At 43.2% G+C, this 23,784-nt stretch overlaps 1 protein-coding gene across 8 annotated transcripts in view; it reads left to right on the top strand.

The window, feature by feature from the left end:
- Positions 1-23,784, top strand: part of GRIP1 (glutamate receptor interacting protein 1) — a 632,136-nt gene that overhangs the window by 535,026 nt on the left and 73,326 nt on the right. For 5 of the 8 annotated variants that reach the window (XM_058557692.1, XM_058557694.1, XM_058557689.1 and 2 more), the window contains 5 exons: positions 105-274; positions 6,096-6,251; positions 6,910-7,065; positions 16,757-16,943; positions 17,537-17,682. In XM_058557692.1, coding sequence (XP_058413675.1) covers positions 105-274; positions 6,096-6,251; positions 6,910-7,065; positions 16,757-16,943; positions 17,537-17,682 — 815 coding nt within the window. The remainder of the gene's footprint in view (positions 1-104; positions 275-6,095; positions 6,252-6,909; positions 7,066-16,756; positions 16,944-17,536; positions 17,683-23,784) is intronic. The other 3 variants (XM_058557690.1, XM_058557693.1, XM_058557695.1) reach the window with 3 other exon arrangements.

Below are 23,784 nucleotides of genomic sequence, written 5' to 3' on the forward strand. Positions count from 1 at the left end.
GTTTTAAGAAAATGTAAACTGTATGAAATTTTAACTTTGAAGGACATGAAAGCCACACTCCAAGGAGGAAGGCCTTATGGTACTGAGTCTTTCTCCTCCCGCAGGTGCGGGGCCCTGCACGTGGGAGATCAGATCCTGTCCATCGACGGGACCAGCATGGAGTACTGCACACTAGCAGAAGCAACCCAGTTCCTGGCAAACACCACCGACCAGGTCAAGCTGGAGATTCTTCCACATCATCAGACCCGCCTGGCCCTGAAGGGCCCTGACCACGGTGAGAGCATCTGTCTGGATAAGTCTCTTTCTCTTCCTTTGTGGTTACGGCTTCCTCCGGCAGAGTCAGAAAGCAGAAAGATGCCGAGCTTAATTCTGCCATTATCATTTCTCTTCAAAACAACAAGTTATCTTTGTTTACTCTTCATCTTCCAAATCCCTTTTTCTAAGCCTCAGGTAATTTACTTGAAACCCCCAAAGAAAAGAGGAGGAAAGAAACATTAAGAATGTTTCAGAGAATTTTCAGACTAGTACTATTTGATATTAAAAAAAAAAAAAAAAAGAGCCTTTGGTGCAAATTGAGTGTGGAAAGAAGGGAAATAATTTGACTTCCTGTTATTCAAGTAGAATTTCCACTGTACTTGAAGGACAATGAAGGCAAAGAGTGAAACTTTCACTTTTTTGTAGATAGTTACAAAGTATGTATTAATAGCAGGCCCTTCAAATATTTGGGGGGGAAAAAACCCAGTTGTAGGAAGGGTTGACTTTCTTTATGTTTTGTCTGTTTGCCAGGGTAGTTTTTTCTTTGGGTGGAGAACAACTTTTCTGCCCAAATATCTTTCCTGAGCGAGTCAGGGTATTTGATCACAGTTATTCAATAGCAAGCGTCAGCTGAGGGGATCTACGTTCCCACCGTCTTGGAGTTCACAGGCGTGGTTGCTGAGTACGTGCTTATATACCCACCTAGGCGTCTTGAAACAAAACTTGGTGCAAGAAAAAGGACTTTGAGCCCAAAATCAAATGAAGAAACACTCTCAAGGGGGTCTTTGTTCCAGCTCCTCCTCCCTCCTTTTCCTTAAGCCCAGCACCCTCCTCCTTTATCCCTCGAAATCAATTCCCGAAGCCTCAGCAGTGCTGTCAGGGGCCCTAGAGGAGAAGAACCTTCTGTACCTTTAGAGAGAGAGAACAATGTTCTCTGGAATCGAGATTTTGCTGATGAGGAGGTCATTTGTATTACGTGTCTCCCACCTTCTAAAACACACTGCATTTTTCCACAGTTTGGAAAAAAAGAGAGACAGATAATTCTCATACCGAGCGAGTCAGCTGTATGCACCCTTTTTTAATTAAATGGAGCTTAGACAGCCTTGGAGCTAATGAAAATCTCTGGTACAGCATTACCTTTATCAGATTTTAATTTTACACATTGGAGTAGAGCAATGATGCAGCCTGGGCAGGTTATGAAAAGAAATTCTGCCTCATTGGAATAGAAACGATAAGGAGCTCCAGGAGGGAGCAGTTCATGGGCATGCACCGTTCCCAGGGCCTCCCCCACATGCTGGCTGAGGGGTGACTTCTAAACCTGTGAATTTCTTCTATATTAATCTGCAGTCGTCACTGGCTCTGGAGCGCAGTAGGTAGAAGCATGCACAGTGTGTGTAGTGCCTTTTCAGCCTGAGATTTTGCTTAGTAAATTCTGGGATCGGTGAATCAGAAATGTGTAACAGACCCTTTAAAAATGTCATTGTCTTTAACAACCTCATTTTCCCCCTTTTATTTGCCCTATATACAAATCATAAATAGTTCAAATAGTTTCCAACTCATGAAATATTAAATATTTTTACCTGCCAAGACAATTTGAGAACGTGAATTTATATACTAAAATGTATGGAGACCAAGAACAAATTTTTTTTTTCTTCCTTGTGGAAAACCTGATGTCATTTGTGATTTTTCAGAGAGTGAGAGGCTAGGCTGGTAACTTAAGTAATTCTAGCTTCCACTTCTGACACTGTCACCCACTTTTGCTGGAAATTGTTCACGTTATTCGTTATCTGGCATACAGACATATCCCTGCATTTTACATTAACGTCAGACTTGCATGTCCAAGAGGAAATAAATATTGGCTCCTGGACATAATTAAATCACACTCTAAAAAGGGAAAAAAATACAAAAAAAAATTTATGGTGTTTGTAATTCTCAAACTTCTGTTTGTGTGTAGTGGAGCTGTCTTACATAGTTTACACTTTTTCCACAAGAAAGTTCTGGTTGTTTTTCCAAGATCTCTGATGCCTGAACAGCATGTGTCTCATCTCATGGGTGGATGGAGATACACCATTTCCCAAATTTTGCTTAGCAAGAAAGCATTCACCACAGTGTTTTCAGAGAAAGACAGAAATGGGCACATCAACTAGGAATAAGGCATTAACTGTGCCTTTTGCTGGTAAATAGCAACATTAAAAAGCCAACAAGAATGAGTTTTCAGTGAGGTTAGAAATTGGTCTTTGAGAAGTATAATCTTGTAATTGAAGGAAATTGAGGCTTTGGAAAAGAAAATGTGAGCAGAATCACAAGGTTCGATACATTCAGACCAGGAGGACTTCCATTTGTGAGCTCCAGGAGCGACCACAGGAGTAGCTGCTGCCTGCACCCCTAGACATCCTGGACAGGGCAGGAGGGTCCAATGAGAGAGGAGAACAAACAGAAGTACCGTCCACGTCAGATACCTCTTAAGACTTCATCACTTCAGCAGTGATGTCACCACGGGATAATGGGAAAAGCATTATATTTTAACTTGCTGTATATTTATCTGTAACGAAGGGCTTAGGAACTCCCATAGGAAGAGTCAGGGCAGGGACTCTAGAGTCAGACTTCCAGAGCTTCAGTTGTGGGTCCACCACTTGGGACCTTAAGCAAGTTATCCAACTTTTCTATACCTCAGTTTCTTCATCTGTAAAATGGGCGTTATAATAGTACCTACGTCATAGGTATGTGGTGAGCATTATCTGAGCTAGTCCATGAAAATGCACTCAGCACAGTGTCTGGTATGTAGCAAGTACTCAGTAAAAGTTGGCTGTTATTATCCAGACCATTAAATGGGAGAATGTATTATGAATGTTCTTTGCAGAGTGGGTGTGCCAAAAATATGACATCTTATTTTTAAATCCTGAAATACTTGCCTAATATATGAGTGTCAACTACACTACCATTAAACAGAATAGATTTGGAGTGTACATACCAAATAGGCAGTAGCTGTCTTCTCTGGCTTACATTATTTGTTGAACATCTTTTGTATTCATTATCCATGGCATGCAATTTCGTGCATTATCTGATATCATTTTTGTCTCTTAATTATTTCATATGTATGAAGAGTTAGTCCCCTATGACAGTTCAAAGTCAAGGTAAAGGTGATGACCTACATTTCACCTGCATGCAATAATTGGCACAGTGCTGGGCACCCAAGTGGTCAATAATATCTTCTTTATTGATGTATTGAGTTTGACAGTCCTAAAAGTTGCCCCAAAGTTTTCAAAGCACTCCGTAAAGAACTGGATCCAAAAGTGAGTGTAGAATTCTGAAGTCCACTTACTATACTTCATCTGAAACACGGACAGTACTTTGTAAAGAATATAATAGAGTGGCTGTGCATGTAGATTATCCAGACCCAGCAATGACTGCGTCTTGCTAAAAAGTCTTCTTGTGCACCGCAGAGTAAAATGAGGGTGGTGAAAGGATCCATTAGGGACTTCTTTTGCAACACTCTTTATCACAAGGAAAAGGCTGCTGCAGTGTGCACATGGACACTGGCTAATATTCCTATTGGTTCATGCATTCATTTATTCACTCATTCATGCCTCAGTCATTATGTACTAGGCACTGTTCTAGTTGCTATGATATATCTAGTAAGCAAGACAGCAAAGTAGATCCTATTCTGATGAAATTCTAGTATAGAGACAAACATTAAGAATATATTAAATAAACAAAGCCATTTCGGACAGTAATAAGTGGTAGGAAGAATGTAAATAGTAACAGGATAGTGTGGGGGAGGGCAGCTACTTCAGCCACAGAGATTACAGCGTCTCTGAGGAGGTGGCACCTGAGCTGAGACCCGAATGATGAGAAGGAGCCAACCATGCAAACAACTGGGAGAAGAAAACTAGAGGCAGAAATAATAGCAAGTGCAAATGCCCTGAGGCAGGAAGGAGCCTGGCTTGTTCTAAGAACAGAGATAAGACTAGTGTGGCTGAAACAGTCAACCATGGGGAGAGTGATAGGGGATGAAGCTGGACAGATAAGTAGGGCTCACTTGTGATTCTCTTTGTAGCTGTAGCCCGTTGAAGTAGCTTAAATGGGAGTGCCATAATCTAACTTATGTGTTTACAAGACCACCCTAACTGTGTTGTGCATGTGGAAGGTAGGTATGTAGGAGATGAATCGGGGAGCCACGTCTGCAGGTGTGGTGGTGGTCCAGGTGAAGGAGATCGTGGCTTGAAACTCGAATAGTGGTGAGGGAGCTGGAATCCCACCAGAAACAGCAGCTGGGCAGAAGGAAGGGCCGGATGGATCAGGGCCACAAAATCTTGATAGCTGTGAAAGTATTCTGCAGATTTCTGAGATAATTCTCTAAACGCAAGTGTCCAACATGTGAAATTTGTTGCGCGAGAGATACATCTCTTTCCTTTAAAAGATACTTTATTTTTTTGCGAGGAGATAGAAAGTAGGCAGAATCAATACTATTAATGATCACTCAGTTCTTTTTAGTCTTGTACCAGTACCCTGCTGAGGACCTGTGTGCAGCCTTCTCACAGTCGTCCTGTGGGGTAGCTGCTTTCATGATCTCCGTTTGACATACGAGGAAACTGAGGCTCAGAGAGGCCGAGAAACTGCCAAGGCCACATAGAGAGGAAGGCCTGGAGCAAGAACAGAACCCAGTCAGCTCAGCTCACAGGATCTGGCCAAGCTGGTGCTCCTGTCCCATGTGCTGTCTCATTCCAGAAGGGCCACCATGTGGCCAATGAGGCTGATGTCACGGATGCTAAAACTTCAGCCCTTATCTAAATGAGCCTCCTTTAATACTGAGGATTTGACCCCCTATGTGAATAAATACTATTCAGTAATTCACACGCCAGGCATCTAACATTAGCATCATGACAGTAAAAGCAGGTATAAGTTCATATGTTATGTTTAACTCTTTAAGACTGTTAAATGAAAAATTTCACATCAGACGTCGTAACAAACATAATGTTGCTCGTCCTGCAGAACACTGGGTAGAAAATCAAATCAAAACAATATTGAAATTAGAATGGAAACATGATATACTTTTTTTTTAATAAAGAAGATGCCAAAGTTTTGAAATAAACTTTATTAAAATTTTATGGCATCTTAAGGAAACATAAGAACATGTGAAATATTTTCAGAATTAACTATTTTTTTCAAATGTAAATACATTTTTTCAAGAATACAAAAAAATCATAAAATATATTGAGACTTTTATCTTCTTCTTATTAGGGTACAGATAAGATTCTGATATTGATAGATGATTAGAGTGGTTTATTGTTGAGAAAAATCAAGTCCAAGTGATGGATCCTAGTGTAATTAAAGTGTCAGAGCAGTAAATTGTGATGTGTGACTGGTAAACCGCTTGAATGATGAGCCGATATAATTTATTGTTTGTGCTTTTCTTTTTCTCAAAACAAGTGCTACTAACTGGCCAAGATTTGTAAATCTTTAATTACTAATCATGTGCCATAGATCTTTATGGAGTTGACTTTTAAGTTAAAAAAAATGTTTTTAATTTCTGCTGTGAAGCACGGGGGAGATTAGAAATTGATTCAACAGTCATCTTAAAAGGAGGAAAAATGGGCTGGGGAAAGACATGCATTATTCTTGGGAAGATGAAGTTTCCATCCCTGATGTTAATCATCCGTTTTGCTGACCACTGAGAAAAGGGCAAAGCCAGTAGATTTCTTTTTTTTTTTTTTTTGCAAGCAGCTTTCATTTTTTTCTCACATTTTTTATTTGTGCAATTCAGTCACTTTTGCCTCTTTTTTGGTTCTTTGTTTGTTTGTTTGTTTTTCTTATTTCTCATCATCACTTCCTATGGGCAGTGAAAATTCAGAGGAGCGACAGGCAACTTGCGTGGGATTCCTGGGCCAGCAAGCACTGCCACCTTCATGCCCACCATCACTATAACACGTGCCACCCCGACCACGGCGGAGTGCCCACCCTGACGCTCCCGAGAACGCCTCCTCCAAGCAGCCCTCGTAACGTTCCCGCCTTTCCCCTCCTCCTCTTTTATTTGAATTCTGTTCCTCTCACTTCCTCCTCATCTAATTCAGACCATCTTTGGCTTCATGGATGTTGTGTGCTTTTTTTGCAATAGCAACTTATCATTTCTCACGTCTCCTAAGTCTTTCTCTTTTCCATCAGAAAGCATTTGTCGTTAGGAAAGGATGCAAATGTTCAGAATGCCTTATACATGGTCAGGAAATAACAATTTAGAATATTATACAGAGTACAGTGTTCTCAGTTCTTTGCATATGCAGAATCACTTGTGAAATTCATGTCAGAAGATATTTATGAAAATGAGATTATGTATCTGATGCATCATGGTGTTGTTTATGGAGAAACCTGTTTTAATGTTTGGATTTTGTTTTGTCTAAAGCAAAATTCATAGAGCCTCTCTCTGGGTCCCATTGTGCTGAGGGTTACGCCGCTCCTCAGGCATTTGTAGGCTCTAGTAACTCAGTTTCTAAAGCACTGTCGCCATGGCCTCTGAGACCTGGTCTCTGTCTGGTTGGGATACTTACCAGCCATTGCTGTGTGTCACGTGTGTCTCTCTGGATTATGACTGGTTGGCAAGTGCGGCAGGCTCACACCGCACCTGAGAATGCTCTGTGCCAAGTCTCCACTCTCTTACAGCAGCAATGGTGTCTTCATCCTTCTCTCCTACCTCCATGAGTGCGTACAGCCTGAGTTCCCTGAACATGGGGACTTTACCTCGAAGCCTCTACTCCACTAGCCCACGGGGAACCATGATGAGGAGGAGACTGAAAAAGAAAGACTTCAAAAGCTCACGTAAGTGAAATGTTAACCAATAATGTCGTTTGGCCTGGAGAAAGCGTGTGGGCAGGTTAGAGTCTTTGAAATACAGAAACCTGCGAGGAGAGTGTTTGACAGCGCCTGAATGATCAGGTCAATGCTCAGTAGCTCACAGCTCTGTGCCAAAGACCACTGAAATGATATCCATCATCTGTGTGACAATTACGGCGGGGAATACAATTCAGACTGAATTGTTAGTTCACGCTACCTTTGCCTACGACTTTCTAATTGAAACTTTTTCATGCTCTTTGGATCTAATAAAATAACCAAAGATGTGATTTTCCCTTTAAAATTTCTTTCTTATATTCTGAGTAGCTTTGGACATAAAACCTTTGTTTTTCATTTCTTATTCACTCTAAAGCAATCTTTTGAAAACTATGTCCCCTTTTTGATAAATATAAGAATCTCATGCGTTTGTTTAACATTATTATAAATTTCATATTAAATTGTATTTCATGACCCTCCCCCCCAAAAAAAAGCAATGATAAGTTTGAACATGCCTTTTCAAACTATATCTCATTCCCCAAGATTCCAATACTTTCCCCAGGAACCTTCCTCATAGAGAGTCACTGCTCTAACATGTATTTCTGTTGCCCACTCCAGCTTTAGGAAGACTGGAAGGATGCTCATCATTATAGCGAGCGTCCTAACGTCTAGGAATTTCAACTATGAATCTTGGAAATATGATCTTCTGGGAGAGCCAAGCACAACATAGACTAGGCAAGACTAGGAAGATGTGGTTGGCTACTTGCTTTTGGATAACTGGTTGTACATAGAAAGAAAGAAAGGGTAATCGAATGCCTTAACAGGGAAGAAACAAATCACTCCCCAATTTTTCTTTTCTGTTGGGGAAGATCATAGTCTCTCATCATACTCACGTAAGTTCTAGAGGCAGAAAACACCTGTCTTGCCAACCAGATCTAATCATAGTCTAGGGAGGTGTGAGATTCCTTGTCCTATGTGTCTCTTTAGTGGCTGTGATTGTGATTCCTGTAAAGAAGCTCCAAGAAGACCAGGTCTCTTCCTGTGCTTACCATGAGAATACAGTAAGGAACACCCTTAAGTTACCCAAATAAAACCACACCCAGATGCTTCCAGGCTGGCAGTGAAGAGAGAATGGTCTTGTGAGAAGGGGTGGTGGAACCTATTGGCTCTTCAGCTTATTTGCTAGAGACTCATCTTTGCAGGTGGATCTGTCATCAGTCCCACCAGTGCCACCATCAGTGTAGGAGACTAGCCGTCACCATACTGGGAAATGGTCTCTTCATGTTACGGGAACCTGAAGGTTTCCTTACAAAGACAACCTTTGCAAAAGATAGAGCCACCACTGTGGTGTATTCATGATTTTGACATGTGTATCCTTTTAAATATAAGGAGATTCGTCATCTTTAGTATATGTACATAACGCTAAATTTGAAGTTAGGAAAATAGAAGGAAGATTGAGTTAGTCAAAATGAGAGCAAGGAGCTTCTAGAGTCTCATTTGTTTCTTAGCTGACACTAGAGTAAATTATTTACTCTTGGAAGAAACTAGTTGAAAGCAGTATAGTGAACTGGTTACAAGCATAGACTCTGGAACCAGGCTGGCTGGGTTCTCATCCCAGCATCATTACTTTCTAGCTGTAGGACCTTGTGCGAGCTTCTTAAGCTCTCTATGACTTGGTTTTCTTAGCTACAAAATGAAAATAATTATAGTATTTACTTCATTGAGTAATTGTGAAGATTATATGAGAATATATATATATATATATATATATATATTCTCACCACCAAAAGGGACATACAGGACAAGAAATATGCTATAGACTATGATGAGTATATGTACATATATATCGTCATAAACTCCTCACAATTATCCAATGAAATAACTACTATAATTGCATATATATGTGTGTGTGTGCATATGCTAGAACGACACCTGGTAAACTGTAAGCACTATTTAATTATTAGCTATTTTGAATAGTTTAAGTGTTAGCCGTTATTATGGTTGAATCTGAATTGTCACGTGTGAAAACCTGTTGACGTTGCTCTCAGATTCAGGCATTTTTCAGTGGTTCCACTTTGGCGTAATGCATAGGTCTCGAGTCCTCCACAGAGCACCTTCAGGGTTTGTGGTGGACATTCGTACACGAAATTTTCTACTTGTGACGGCTTCACGTGCAGCGCTCCTCACTGGCAGAAACAGGCTAACAGCCCTCAGCAGGGACGAGCAATTAAAACGATTTCATTAATGTTTGTACTTGTGCTTCAATGGCTAAACGTGTGTTTGCGTGAGGCAAGACCTGCTGTGTTGAATAAGGACATTCGTGACTGCAAATGAATGGTAACGTGTCTGGCTATCGCAGGTTGATATTTATACACCTTGAATTTTGTAGTAGGAACCAAAGCTGAGGCCACACTATCACTGATGCCCATCACCAACTCATCAACTCTCTCTTGAATCAAGACGTTCTTCTCCAATACAGTAGAAATGTAAACAGAAACCTGGCTCAAGAAGTTTCTAGCTATTTGTGTTTGCTGTAGACATTAGCCACCAGAGCACCACTGACCATATACCTACCAGGATGTTTATAAATGGGTCTCAGGAGATCATCTATTTTATATTTTAATCAAACAATAAGGTTAAAACAAACTATGAACTTTTATTCCCACTTCAAAAAGACCTAAAAAAATGACACTATTCCAAAATTAGAAAAAAAAAAGATTTAGTTTCCTTTTTTTTTTTTTTTTTTTTTTTTTGCTTAAGTTTGGTATGGTCCCATTAGATGTAAAGGTTTTCCGAAATAACTGATGATAAAAGTTTTATTGCCACTCTCACTTTACCACGGTTTATTTCACTTTATTTTTGTCTCTATTCTGTACCACCATTTGCTACCCCCCTTTCTCATACTTATGTTTCTACAGCAACCAGGCCATTTGTATGGATGGGGAATCATGGCAAAGTCACAAATATAATAAAAAGTCTCTTTGCTGTATTGGTGATGAGTTGAGGCCAGAGCCTGCAAAACAGAAAAAAATTCTCATATATGTTTCTAGTACAAAGGAAGGACATGGCCAGAAGAGAATGAAATCTTGTCACATAAATATTAAAACATTCTGTATGATTGATCAAAGGGGAAAACACAGAAAGTCTGTAACAACGTGGTACAAGGATTAAAACAGGAGAGTGCCATGTTTGTTTCACAGGGAGAATGAGTACACCCAGCACTGGCTTTGAGGAGTGTCACAAAGCCCTGGGAGGGTGCAGAGCCATGTCACAGAGGCAACCCTCTTGTCACCTCTTCTGGAATCTTACTGACCTTTTGCCTCACTGCCTAGGCTGCCCGTTTTTCTGCTGTGGAGGCCAAATCTCCTTCCAGAATGCCATTATCCCCTGTGATGGCGGCATGACCGAGCAGTGGATCTGGCTAGTTCCCTCTGCTTTCTGCTTCCCTCTCCTGTACACAGAGCCAGGGTAGAGACTCTGCCTGTTCCCAGTCTGCCTGAGTTGCAGCAAAGAGTAGAAGTTAGAACACATTCCCAGAATGGTCTTAGCCTCTTTTATCATCATCATTTACTACTAGGGAGGGCAACGTTAAAAAGAGATGAAAGCAAGAGAATGAAACAGTCTGACTACTTTTGCCCCTTCCACCGACTCCTGAAAAAAGAACGAAAGACAAAGGCAGCTACTGGTAAGCTTTTATAAGTGACCATGTATGGAGCCCTTGCAGGGGTTAGCTTAAGATCTGCCCCTGCCCCCATTTGGAGAAGGGAGCTGTGGGCCACCTCCACCACGCTCCTGGACTGGATCACGTGATGCACAATTTGTTGGGTCCAGCAAGTCGACCCCAGTGTGGAACACTTTAGTGAGGCAGAGGTCTTCAATTACAGGATCAGATAAGGATGAACACAATGTGTTAATAAATCTTTGCACTCCTTTGCTCTCTATACTTTTTTTTTTTTTTTTGTGAGGAGATCAGCCCTGAGCTAACATCCGCCAATCCTCCTCTTTTTTTGCTGAGGAAGACGGCCCTGGGCTAACATCTGTGCCTATCTTCCTCCACTTTATATGGGACGCCGCCACAGCATGGCTTACCAAGCAGTGCGTCGGTGCGCGCCCGGGATCCGAACCAGCGAACCCCGGGCCGCCGCAGCGGAGCGCGCGCACTTAACCGCTTGCGCCACCGGGCCGGCCCCCTGCTCTCTATACTTTTTAAATGCATTTTCTACCCGATGGTAAACCTCACAGCCTTCTAAATTAAGCAAACATGTGGCAGAGTTTTAAACTTTAGGAGTTAATGAGCTGTCTTTGGTTCCCCTCCCTTGCTTACACTAGGAAAGACAAGAATTGACAAAAACACAGGGTCATTTCTTGCAAACTCAAAGGGTTGTGAACAAAACCCCCCCAAATGTGAATGGGAACAGGACAGAGCAGGTGGAATCCTGGACACGACTGGGGCACACACCAGTTAGCAGTTTTCAAACACAGCCTGTCAGCGATTCAGTCCTATCCATCTTCACCTGTGAGTAGAAGTGGGCACGCCTCAGGCCAGAGCCGGTGCCTTGCAGGAGTATTTGCTCCTGGAGAGAGAATTCATCATACAGATTTCTAACCTGCAGGGGTATAATTCATAAATCACCTTTATTTTCTTCTACTGCTTGACCACATTAATGAAGCAGGATAATCAAGCTCATCTTTTTCTCCTCCAACTAATATTGGTTGTTCTCTCTTCCAGCTCATCATCTTTAAATCTACAATTTATCTTTTTCATATCTGGTAATAATTTTCAAGACTTTAATATGTGTAAGTAATCAGTACATGTAATTTTAAATGAAATTTTACTGTTTCAAAGAACAGATGACAATGTGTCAGAGAACTTTCAGAGTTCTCTGTAAAATTGTCAAATCCTACATTTAATATGACCCTATATTTATTAGGTAAATTCTAACTTCATGTAATTATAAAACCAATGTTTAATACATTTTTAATCCTAAATTGTGTTCTAGCGTGTGAGGTGTTCTATCACCTCAGCTTGCCTCTAGATAGAGCTTCTAAGTTTAATGACACCCACAGTGAATTAGTTCTTGCTTCTGTTTTCAAAACCTTGTAGAGAACAAAATTCCTCAACCGTCTTCTCTGTTTCAAAAAATATAGCAAGTCTCTCCTTTGAGAAAGTCTTCACTATATCTAACCTAATCCCCCCTATGACTCTTAAATTGACCCATTTCTTCTTGCTCTTTCTTAGTGGACCTGGTACTCAGCTGACTTAAAGGTTCAAAAACAGTTTATAACTCCAATTAAGTGGTTCAAACATCTGTACCAATTGTATCCAATGTATCCAATTCCAATTGTATCAAATGGAAAAAAATATTAATGTGAACCTATGGAGAAAATATTCTTCACCGAAAGTATTCTTGTTGAAGCCCAAAAGCTTCACCTAGAAGATGGGGTGGAAGTAAGCTGCCAAGTAGGTGATGTTCTAATAGTATACTCCCGCCTGCTGTGAGTACTAACTGGAAAGACATGCGACTCTCCAGATCCTTACCGACAGGAAATGGTATGTTCTCGTGGTTTTGTGCCACCAATAACAAAATGTGTGATCTGGAGAGGAATCAAAGTACAGTTGACATTAACAAAGGCCCACGAGAAAATGTGGTCTGAGCTAACATGTGATGCTGCATGTGTCACACTTTGAAATCTTGGGCCACCACCTGTGAAAAGCTTAGGGTTGGAGGCCACCTTCACCCCACTGCAGGCCGTTTAATCTCACTGACGTTAATCCTGCTGAGACAGAACAGTGATGGTGCTTCTTCAGAAGAAGTACGCTTTTCCTTACTCCCCCTTGACAAATGACCACCTCACCATCCTCCGCCACGGCGGCTGCAGTGCTGGAATGTTCTACACCGTAGGAAAATTTGCGTCTCAAAGGACAGCTTCTGGTTCCTTAACTCAGCAGAATCTACATGAAATGTTAGTTCCAAAAAGGGAAAAGCAGATGGTATCACAAAACTTGATTTATTCCTCATTCACTTAGCATTCCCTGAATGTTCCAGGCACTGGGATTTCAGAGATGAGAAGATCTGGTCCCAATCTTTAAAGAACTCAGGGTCAAGTGGAGAGACAGGCAGGCAAATAAAAACCCGATAAATGCTGAAATAGGACCATATATTAGAAATGTGGAAACGTAGAAAAGTAAGTACCTGATTCTGCCTGGATAAGGCAGAGAAGGGGACAGCGAAAGCCCAGAGCAAGGACTAAAGGGGCAGAGGATACGGTGTACACGCAGACTCAGAGCTGTGAAAGCAGGGCCAGAGCATGTGGCACGTGAAGAGAGCAAGGGGAACCCGAGACTGGATGGGCAGGAGAAAGTGAACTCGTGAAGGGTCCTGTGTGCTCTGCTAGAATTGAAGATTTTGTTCCATGGGAAATAAGCAGCCACAGTTAGAATCTTTAAAAAGATCCTAAACTGGGGGATGGCCTTTGCACATTAGAAAAGCCACTTTGGCAGTAATTTGGAGGCTGTTAGCATAAGACAAAAGGCAGGGTCGCTGGTTGGGAGTCTGTATAGTAATCTGTACTAGCAATGATGAGGTTCTACTCCAGAGGGTGCATAAATTGGAGCTTCATCACAAAGAGAAAGTTAATCTGGCAATAATCTAGCAATGTATGTATAGCAATGTGTATGGCAATAATAAGAAAGCATCGGGCATGAGAGGACCCAGAAACAGGTATATTCGAATAATTGAAATAAGTAATGAAAGGCTGAAGTAAGGCATTGACAGTAAGAAGGGAAAAGAGGATTTATGCAAGATATATTTCAGTGGTCATCCTGAAAGAATTTAGCCATTGACTGAATTTGAGACAATGGGGAGATGTGAGTCCAAGGCTACTTTGAGATTTCACGCCTGAAGGACTACAAGCGTGAGGGTCCCATTCATAGAAATAGGAGTGGCAATGAGAAAGAGAAGACGATGAACTCAATTTTGAAAATGTCGAGTTTGAGGAGTCAGTGAGACATCCTTGTGGATGGGATATCCATCAAGTCAAGAAATTCATCACTGGAGCTTGAGAGAAACCAGAGAGGTAGATTTGAGAAGATGTATGCAGAGGTCACGTTTTAGAAGCATTGGAAGTGAATGAGGGAAAGAATGGGAGTAAAAAGGGCTTAGGACAGAACCAGGGGCAACTCTCTGGAGTGCAGAGGAAGCAAAGGAGCTGGTAGGGGCTGAGAAAGTAACAAACTAAGAACCAAGCTTCATGGAAACTAAGAGAGGAGCAACTTCAGAAAGAGAGACATGGCTCCCAAGCCAGTTGCTGCAGAGCCGTGAGAGTGGAGGGGTGGTCGATTTTGGCAATCAGGAAGTCATCAGTGTGAGCAGTTTCAGGAAAGGGCAAAGGGAGAAGCCAAAGTTGAAGCAGTTTCGGAGTTAGTACCAGTCAGAGAGAGAGATCAGAAAGCTGGGATAGTGGGGGGCAAAGTTGGAAAAAGCAGCGAGAGAAGTTTTTATGGCACAGAATCACAAAAGGAGCAGGAAGCGATAGTATCAAAAACACTGAAAGGAGGCGTTAGCCTTGAGATAGAAGGAAAGATTCAGCCACCTGAAGCAGGACGAAGGGAGAGAGAACAGACACTGATACAGAGAAATCGAGGTTGAGAAGAATGTTGTTTAAGGAACTCGTCAAGTGGCTGGATCCTTTCTGTCTTGTAGGAAATGAAGAAAAGAGTAGTTTGACCCTGATAAGGGTGGAAATGTTTGAGGTGGATCCTGTGAGGAATCAAATAAGGTACCAAAGCATTACACAACAAAAGATTCCAGGGCCCCATAGAGAATACTGTGAATTTGTCATGACTTTCTCTAGCCTTTCAGCAACTTAGTAACAGTGGAGGTGACTGGGCGTTACCAGAGTACAGAGCATCAGAGGGTAGAAATCGTATGAGGTTTAAGAGTCTCTGATACTCACAGATGCATCATTGAAGTGGTCACCAGGGGTCCACGTGGAGTGTGGAGGGAAACAATACTGGTAAAAGGCAATGGGTAAAGATGACGGCTTTCAAACTCGTTCACCAGATTCCCACCTGAGAGAAGAGGGGACCTCTGGGGTCTCCCGTTCCTATCTCAACTGCAGTAGGTCTGTTTTTATCTGGAATATAAAGCCATCCCTTATATGCTTTCATCTGAAGGAGGAAAAAAATCTGTTGCTGAAAATATTCTTTGGAAACCACTAGACCAGGAGACAAGTGGGAGGAAATGGGATAGAAGTCATAAAGAGGAGAAAGTTAGATCGCAGGGACCGGGAGAGAGGGCTAGTAAGGGTCTGTGATCAACAGGGAGGATTCAGATACTGAGATCTTGGAGCTCTACCCATTTTGAAGGGGTACGGGGTCCAGCATAGGGCTCTGCTGGCAGAGAGCTGAAGTAGGGTGGAATTGCTAGTAACTCGCAGTGAGAGAGCTGAAGAACCAGAAAGCCAGTGCGTTAGATTGTCGCCATGATGTCAAAGATGCTGAGGACAAGGAAAAGCTACACCTTAAAGGAGACAGATGAAGAGCCAAGTGCTGAAGTCAGTGAGAAAACACAGGGAGTTTTGTAAATGTAGAAAACTATGGGTTTAGAGATGAGACAAAGCAGACAAAGCAGAAATAGGTACAGAATATGGAGCGTTAAATAGGAGCGGTTTGAGGTTTAAAAAAAAAAAAAGTGCTGTATATGGTGAGCAAGGAGTGTTGTAAACCCTTCTCTCTTCTTGCCCCACGCAGGGAGAGTGAAAGAAAATGGCTCTGGCTGCAAAGTGTTTTGAGGTGCATGGTGTCATCAGGTTTCAGTTAAAGTAAGGGGGCCATAGACCCTTTTTGGAGGAAGTGACAGGGCAGCACAGGACCAAGCAGGCAGGGCGCTTGCTCGCAGAGAGCAGAGGCATGCGGGGCCCGGAGGCAGCGCTGAGAGAAAGGCATCCAGGAGGGGAGCAGCCCTTTCATGACCTGGGTTGAGGATGGGAACAAGACAGAGAGGTGTGCCTGGAGGCTTAGAAGAGGATCAGAGGAATGGATGAAATAAGAGACGACGCAGTAGGCTGGGGACCCATGGGAAAGAACAAGGGCTGAAGACACCAATTTTGGGCAGCAGAGGAGGAGGAATGTAGAGTGTAAAGGACTCCATCCCACCCACCCGTGCTAGATAAGGTTGATGACCAGCACGTCCTCACCACTCCAGGAGCCAGACTTTGATTGTTTCTTCAAAGCTGAAGGTTAGATCGTTCGTAAGAAGCTTAAAGCTTAGGCGCAGTGGCTAAAGGGGAAAAACATTAGACCAGGTAGCCCAACTCCCTTTTTCCTAGATAGGAAAGAGATTAATGACTTGCCCAAGGTCACCCAGCTGGTTGCTTAGTGGTGGAGCCGGGACCAGAACCCAGGTACCTGTACCCCAAGGCCATCCTCCTCCTACGGCTCCCACAACTGTCCTGGTATGGAGGGGGCTGCACTGGTTTGTGACAAAAATGTGACATATACTGGGAGATTCATTCATCTTGTTCAGCTCTGGTTAAACTTTTTGCTAGAAGACCAAATATTACCTCCCACCATTGCCAGTGAGCTTTATTTCAGAGACGTGGTCTCTTTCAGAAATGCTGGTGGGTATTCCTGCTGCTTGCTCCAACCTAAAGTCATTGTCCTCCGTGTGTGTTCCTCCAGTGTCTTTAGCCTCTAGCACGGTGGGCCTGGCTGGGCAGGTTGTTCACACGGAAACCACAGAGGTTGTGCTGACAGCAGATCCCGTCACAGGATTTGGAATCCAACTGCAGGGCAGTGTGTTTGCCACAGAGACTCTCTCTTCCCCACCTCTGATTTCCTATATCGAAGCCGACAGCCCGGCAGAGAGGTGAGATGCTTTCTTTGATAGCCTCTTTTTCTGCTCTGCATTTCTTGTGCTGGCTGTCTTTGAGTAGCTAATAAATTACGGAACAGTGCTCAATGCAGGAAATGCAAGACAATGAACTCTGTTATGACGATAAAATTTTATGTTCTTGATCAGGTTTGAGAAGAATAACAAGCATGGATGCCTTTATCTGGCAGATTTTTGTCCATCAGGGACTAGAGACTATGTTAATTAAAAAGGAAAAAATGTTGATTAAAAAAAAACTCTGAAGTTCAAACTTTAATAATTCTCTGCCATGGGGGAATGGAGATTCATCATTGCTGTATATTAGTTCTGATCAGATTATAATAATACCATGGTGCTGAATTATTAATTACTTCCCTGGGATACTTCAAGATTCTCTTGCTTGTATTTGTAGCCATGAAATGGAAGAATTCAAGACACTGCAGTTGACCTAATATGATTCCCACAGCATTGAATAAACAAGACCAAGTGATTTTGCTGTTTTGCAAGGATCAAACAAAATAGACTTGGTAACTTCAACGTGATGATTATTAACCCTGTCTACAGCCTCTAACATGTGGTTCTGAATTTAGATGTGGAGTGCTACAGATTGGAGACAGAGTGATGGCCATTAATGGAATTCCTACCGAAGACAGCACCTTCGAGGAAGCCAATCAGCTCCTCCGAGACTCTTCCATCACGAGCAAGGTCACTCTGGAAATCGAGTTTGATGTTGCAGGTATAATCATGTAATGGCAAGTCAGCACCGAGTCAGGGTGGACTGGACGAGAATTATATGGATTGTGTGGCAGAAGGGGAACTATCTTTTGTATTCTGAGCGTGTTTTTGTTTAGGAGATTTGGGGTGTCATTTTGAATCAAGCGTTGTTTTTGTATTATCCATTAAAACGTCACCACAAGAACAATTGAAAATAAATGTGACAAAATGAGTAAGCGATAACCGCTATACAGGTGATAAAAAAAATCCTGTAGCCTTTATTCTTCCTGACTTTCCCCTGTGTGCTAGAGAAACCATATTCTTCAGTCACACGGACAAGAAAAGCCTCTCCTTGACCCTTCCCACTGCAAGGAACATATGAAAGTTTGGTGGGGGAGCAATGAAAATTCATTAGGTGGATTTAAGCAAGCCCAGTAGGTAAATATTTGGTCTCTAGTGTTAAAGAGAAATTGCAGCAGACCCTTGTGAAACATGGCAAGGAGGATTATTCAAGACTATTGTGAGAGAGATCACAGAGAAGAGAGAGTGAACTCAACTCCAAAGACAGCAGAAGCAGCTGGAAATTTATAGCCAATGGGCAAGGCGAGGGTGAGGGAGCTGTTGGAAGGAAAATTACTACGAGGAACTTGATTAGATATCAAGAGGGGGATGAGGAATTCTATTATGTATTCAAGAGTGGAGGGATTCTCGATAAACCGATTTAGCAGAATTCTTGCTAAAGCTAGACTCAGCAGGCCAAGCACTAGGCCAAGGCCAAGGCCTAGTCAAGAAGAGGGCCCAGAGGAGCCGGACTTAAGTCTGGTCCTGGAAGGAGTCCTTGTCAGTAGCTACCAGGTATGCGGGGTTTAAAGGTTGGTGCTAGTTCCCATTTAAGTAAATTGTCTTCACACAGTGCAATGCTACTTCACGGAGCCAACAACATTCACCAATCAACAACATTCACCAATCGGTAAAGATAAGCCTCTGGATAAAGAGATCGCATTATCCCAGCAAATATTTGCTGAGTGTTTACTGTGGGCCAATTACTGTTGTATACAATGGAGATTCAACTGGAGACAGGAAAGAAAAAAATCCCTGTCTTCATGAAGCTTATATTAGTATAGAAAGTTAAATTTTAAATTAACAAGTAAAATTTGGACAGTAATAAGTGCTCTGAGGAAAATAAAGGCAGAATGGGGGTTAGAGAATGACTGTGGGGGAGCTATTTTCATAGGATGACTCTCTAAGGAAGTAAGCTTGGAGCAGAGATTTGAAGGGTAAGAAGGAGCCAGCCATGGGAGAATCTGGGAGGAGAGCATTCCAGGCAGAGCGAGGAGGCCGTGTTAAAGACGTGAGCCAGAATAATGTGCGTGGTGGATTTGAAAAACAGCAAAAGGGCTCTTGCTACAGAAGTAAGGGATTTGGGGGTGGGGATCAGATTCGGATTTGGACATGGGTGGGGAGGTTGGAAGGGCCCACTAGTGCAGTCCTTGGTACAGAATTTAGATTATATTTCCATGTGTGATGGCGTCATGGAGCATTTTGTGGAGAGGAGTGAGGTCACCTGTGAATGTTTGAGAGAGATCCTTCTGAAATGAGAAGGGGCAGTAGCAGAAGCAGAAAAGCCAAATAGAAGGTGGTGGCACTTGGACAGGTTAAGAATAATGGTGGCTTGCACAAGTGCTAGAGATGGTGACAAATGTGAAATTTAGGACGTGACTTGAAGCAGGGCTAACAGAACGTGCTTATGGGTTGGATATGAAGATGAGAGAAAGGGAAGATCATGGATGACTCCTGAGGTATAAGGCTCAGCAACTGAGTCAGTAGTGATGTCTTTAATTGAGAGGAAGACTTGAAGAGTGGAAATTTGGGAATAACAAAAAGAGTTCTATTTTAGACACAAGTAGGCAAATCCACTGCCAATACTAGGAAAAAAGGACAAGCATATCCATTCCTTAATTCAGAAGACAATTATCAAGCACCAGTTAGTTACTGAGCGCTAGGCACCATGCTGCTGCAAGAGGAAATAGAAGAGATCAATATGTCCAAGGAGCTCAGGGCCAATTAGACGAGAGCGAGAGCTGCTGAAAGATAAGAGTAGACTTACGGAATGTGTGTGGCCACTGGGATGCAAAAAGAAGTGTCCAGGAGGCCGCAGGCAAGACGTCCTGGAGCTTAGGATCAGGGGTCTGGGCTAGAGAGCAGGACTGAGGAGGGACCACCATGTCGGTGATTGTTAAAGTCACTGGACTAAAGGAGAGCCAGGGAAAGAGTGGCGAGAAGGGGACTCTGCCTGAAGAGTACCAACATTTAAAGGGGAAGAGCGCTAGCAAAGGAGATGAGAAGATGCTCTAGGAGAAGTGGGAGGAGAACCAAAAAGGTGGCATTTTGGAAGCCAAAGCAAGAGTTTCAAGGCAAAAGTCCTGGTCAAAAGCATAAAGGTGCTGCAGAGAGTTCAAGTAATAGAAGGCAGGAAATGCCCACTGGGTTTGACAAATAGGAAGAAATATTGCAGAATAGTTTCAGGGAATCGGGGTACAGAAGTCAGATTGCAGTGAGCCAGGGAGTGAGGGTAGGGTGCAGAAGTGCAGATGAGCTGTACGTGCTGTCTGCCAAGGAACTGAGTTTTGGAAGAGGATTTGGCAGGAAAAATGCAGTGAGTGGATGAAAGGGACTGGAGGCCACTGTGGAGGCCACTCGTCTTTTTAGAACTTCTACAGCATTTAGGTAATCAGTGGTTCTCAACCAAGATCAGTTTTTCCCCAGAGGACATTTGGCAATGTCAAGAAATTTAACTGTAGATGAAAGGAGATGGGACAACAGATAAAGGGGGATTTGGAGTTGAGAGGGGTGTTATTTTGTTTTGTTGTTTTGTTTTAAGATTGGAGAGACTTGAGCATGTTTGGGGCCTGAAATGAATGAGGGAGAAAAGAGATAGTTGGTAGAATTGGGTCCCCAAAGGGATGAGGGGGAAGTTATCTAGCACATAGGTAGATAACCAGTCTAAGACAGAAAGTAGAAGATCTCTTCCTATGAGTACGAAGAGAAGGATGTGAGAATATAAACACATTTTTTAGCTGTATTTAGGAAGTTCATTTAAGAACTGTCAAGCAAGGGTGAAAGGGTCAGCATCTTGGGGAGCTGAAAAGAAGGATGAGAGTTTAGAATAACTAATGGGGAGACGAGTGAGAACACCAACTAGACTCATGTAAAGGGATTTTTGAGCTGAGTGAGGACCAAGCCTAGTCTGGAAGCTCTAAGTTTATAGCGGCATCGACCTGCATGCTCAAGTCGTTCTTTGTCAGGAGACCTCAGGGCAGAGACAGTGGGTGATTAGATTGAGCCTGAAATTAAGATTTCCAGAGAAGGTTCAACAGAAGGAGAACTTAAATCACAGAGGTTCAGATTGTGACAGGCAGAGCAAGTGAATAATTATGACAGCATAAAAATTATTGTGATAATATTTATCAAATGCTCACTCTCTGGCATGTCACCTTTGTAAGCACCGTGTGTGCATTCGCTCACTTAGTCCTCATAATGGCAGTGGAGAAGGTCACTGTTATTCTATCCCCAGAAAACTGAGGCCCACGTGGTTAGTGCTAGGACTGGGATTTTGACCCAGCCCCAGAAAACTGAGGCCCACGTGGTTAGTGCTAGGACTGGGATTTTGACCCAGCCCCAGAAAACTGAGGCCCACGTGGTTAGTGCTAGGGCTGGGATTTTGACCCAGCCCCAGAAAACTGAGGCCCACGTGGTTAGTGCTAGGGCTGGGATTTTGACCCAGACTCTGACGGCTACACACACTGCCTGTGTTTGAAAGAATCTCAGCTGGAGAGGGATAGAATCAACAAAGGATCAGCCTCATAGATCAGGAGGAAACAGAGGACTTAAGGAACTAGGAGCCTTCAGGAAGAAAAATGGGTATAGTGAGACAGTTGACAAGGGAGCTAGTGGTAGGAGATTGAGCTCCAAGTGGCAAGCTAAAGCTTAGGATTTCAGAGAAGGTCGAGCAAGGCTCGGGGCAGTGAGTTGCTGAAGTGCAGTGGAGTGGAGGCGAGTATCATTCAGCCAGAGGTCTGGGGATTGGGGGTGCAGTGTGATGGAGAGACCATCCACACAGTGAAATCTCGCAGGAGGGCGGGACTTGGATGAGGAGGGGAGGATGAACCAGCTGCTCACGACATGCCCAGCACAGTGCCATCCATGGATCTCTGCAGCAGCTCTTTCCTCTGCCCGGGCAGCCCGTCCCCAGCGTGCTTGGGTAGTTTCTCTCTTTGTTCAGGTCTTTGCTCAAATGTCACTTGCTCAGAGAAGCCTTCCCTGACGGTCTGTCACTCTCTGTCCCCTCGCCCAGATTTATGGTTCTTCTTAGCCCTTCTCAAGCTCTGATGTTACATGGTATATTTGTTTGTTTGTTTTCTTGTCTTCTCCAGTAGAAAAATGTATGATGTCGGGGACTTTGTGCCTTTTGTTCACAAGTGTACCCCTAGCACCCAAAATAGTGCTTGGAGTACAGGAGGCTGTCAGCCAATGCTTGGTGAATGACAGAATGAATGAATGAAGTGCAGTTGGCTCTCCTGAAGGACTGGGATCAGGAACTTCAATTCCCATCAAGAACTGGCTTCATACCCCCTGTGTCTCTGGGGTTCCGGGTCTCAGAGTGCTGCTTGTTTCTGCACATCTACTCCACTTGTCTCTGTACAAGTTTTCTCTGACTGTTGATTGTACACGATCATCTCGTCTTTGGGAAAGTGCCCAGCCAGTACCAGCCAGTACCAGCCAGTACCAGCCAGTACCAGCCAGTTCCAATTTCTAATTCCCAAGAGAAGGGATCTAATTGGCCCAGTTAGGGTTAGTATCTTCCCCTCCTAGTCAGCTGTGGCCAAGCAGGAATCTGGTAGAGAGGCCCTGTGTGGGTCAGCCAGACGGCAGTGAGGGTCTGGTTTTCAAAGGCTGCTCAGCAGCCCCAGGATGCACTTGCTACAGTCACAGGACTTTAGTGGTAAGAGGACTCTTACAACCCAGAACCTTCACTTATGTGTAAATGGGGAGACTGAGGTCAGGTGGGGAAACTCGAGGTCATACAGCACAGTGAATGGTAGACCCCAGGTCTATTGACTTGCACCCGTCTTCTCCATATCATATTACACTGCCTCTTCAAAGAGATGCTAAGTTCCCAGCATGAAACAGCAGGATTTCTGGACCTCTGCCCCACTGACACTGTTTGTTAGCAGAGGTGGCTGTGCTGTGCCCTGTAGGGTGTCGAGCAGCATTTGCTCACTACATTCCAGTAGTGGAATGGCCAGCACAATCTGACCTTCTCCATAAGCAGTATCTAGATACTTACTTGTGCTGTAAATGCATTTTTATTTTGTGTGTCCTCAATATTTATTCATTGTTTAATCCGTATTTAATGGATATATGTATTTTAATGTTGGTTGATTAAATACTTTAATATCTTAGGTGTAAGCTCATAAAAAGTAGAAACTATGGGGGGCTGGCCCGGTGGCATAGCAGTTAAGTGTGCGAGCTCCGCTGCAGCGGCCCGGGGTTCAGATCCCAGGCAGGCACCGACGCACCGCTTGTCAGGCCATGCTGTGGCGGCGTCCCATATAAAGTGGAGGAAAATGGGCACGGATGTTAGCCCAGAGCCAATCTTCCTCAGCAAAAAGAGGAGGATTGGCGACAGATGTTAGCTCAGGGCTGATCTTCCTCACAAAAAAAAAGAAAAACAGAAAACTATGAGGGCCGGCCCGGTGGCATAGTGGTTAAGTTCACGCACTCCACTTCGGCAGCCCGGGGTTCACGGTTTCAGATCCCGGGTGTGGACCTAGGCACCGCTTGTCAAGCCATGCTGTGGCAGCATGCCACATACAAAATAGAGGAAGATTGGCACACATGTTAGCTCAGGGACAGTCTTCCTCAAGCAAAAAAAGAGGAAGATTGGCAACAGACGTTAGCTCAGGACCAATCTTCCTTACCAAAAAAAAAAAGAAAGAAAGAAAGAGAGAAAGAAACAATGTCTGCTAAACCCACTTTGTTTAGTACTAAACTTGCTTGAATAAGGGACAGGAAATAGGGACCTAAGATCATCTCCCCTGCCCTCGATTGTTCCAGAAATCAA

Source organism: Diceros bicornis, chromosome 17 (assembly GCF_020826845.1).
Source record: "Diceros bicornis minor isolate mBicDic1 chromosome 17, mDicBic1.mat.cur, whole genome shotgun sequence".
Taxonomy (NCBI): Eukaryota; Metazoa; Chordata; class Mammalia; order Perissodactyla; family Rhinocerotidae; genus Diceros; species Diceros bicornis.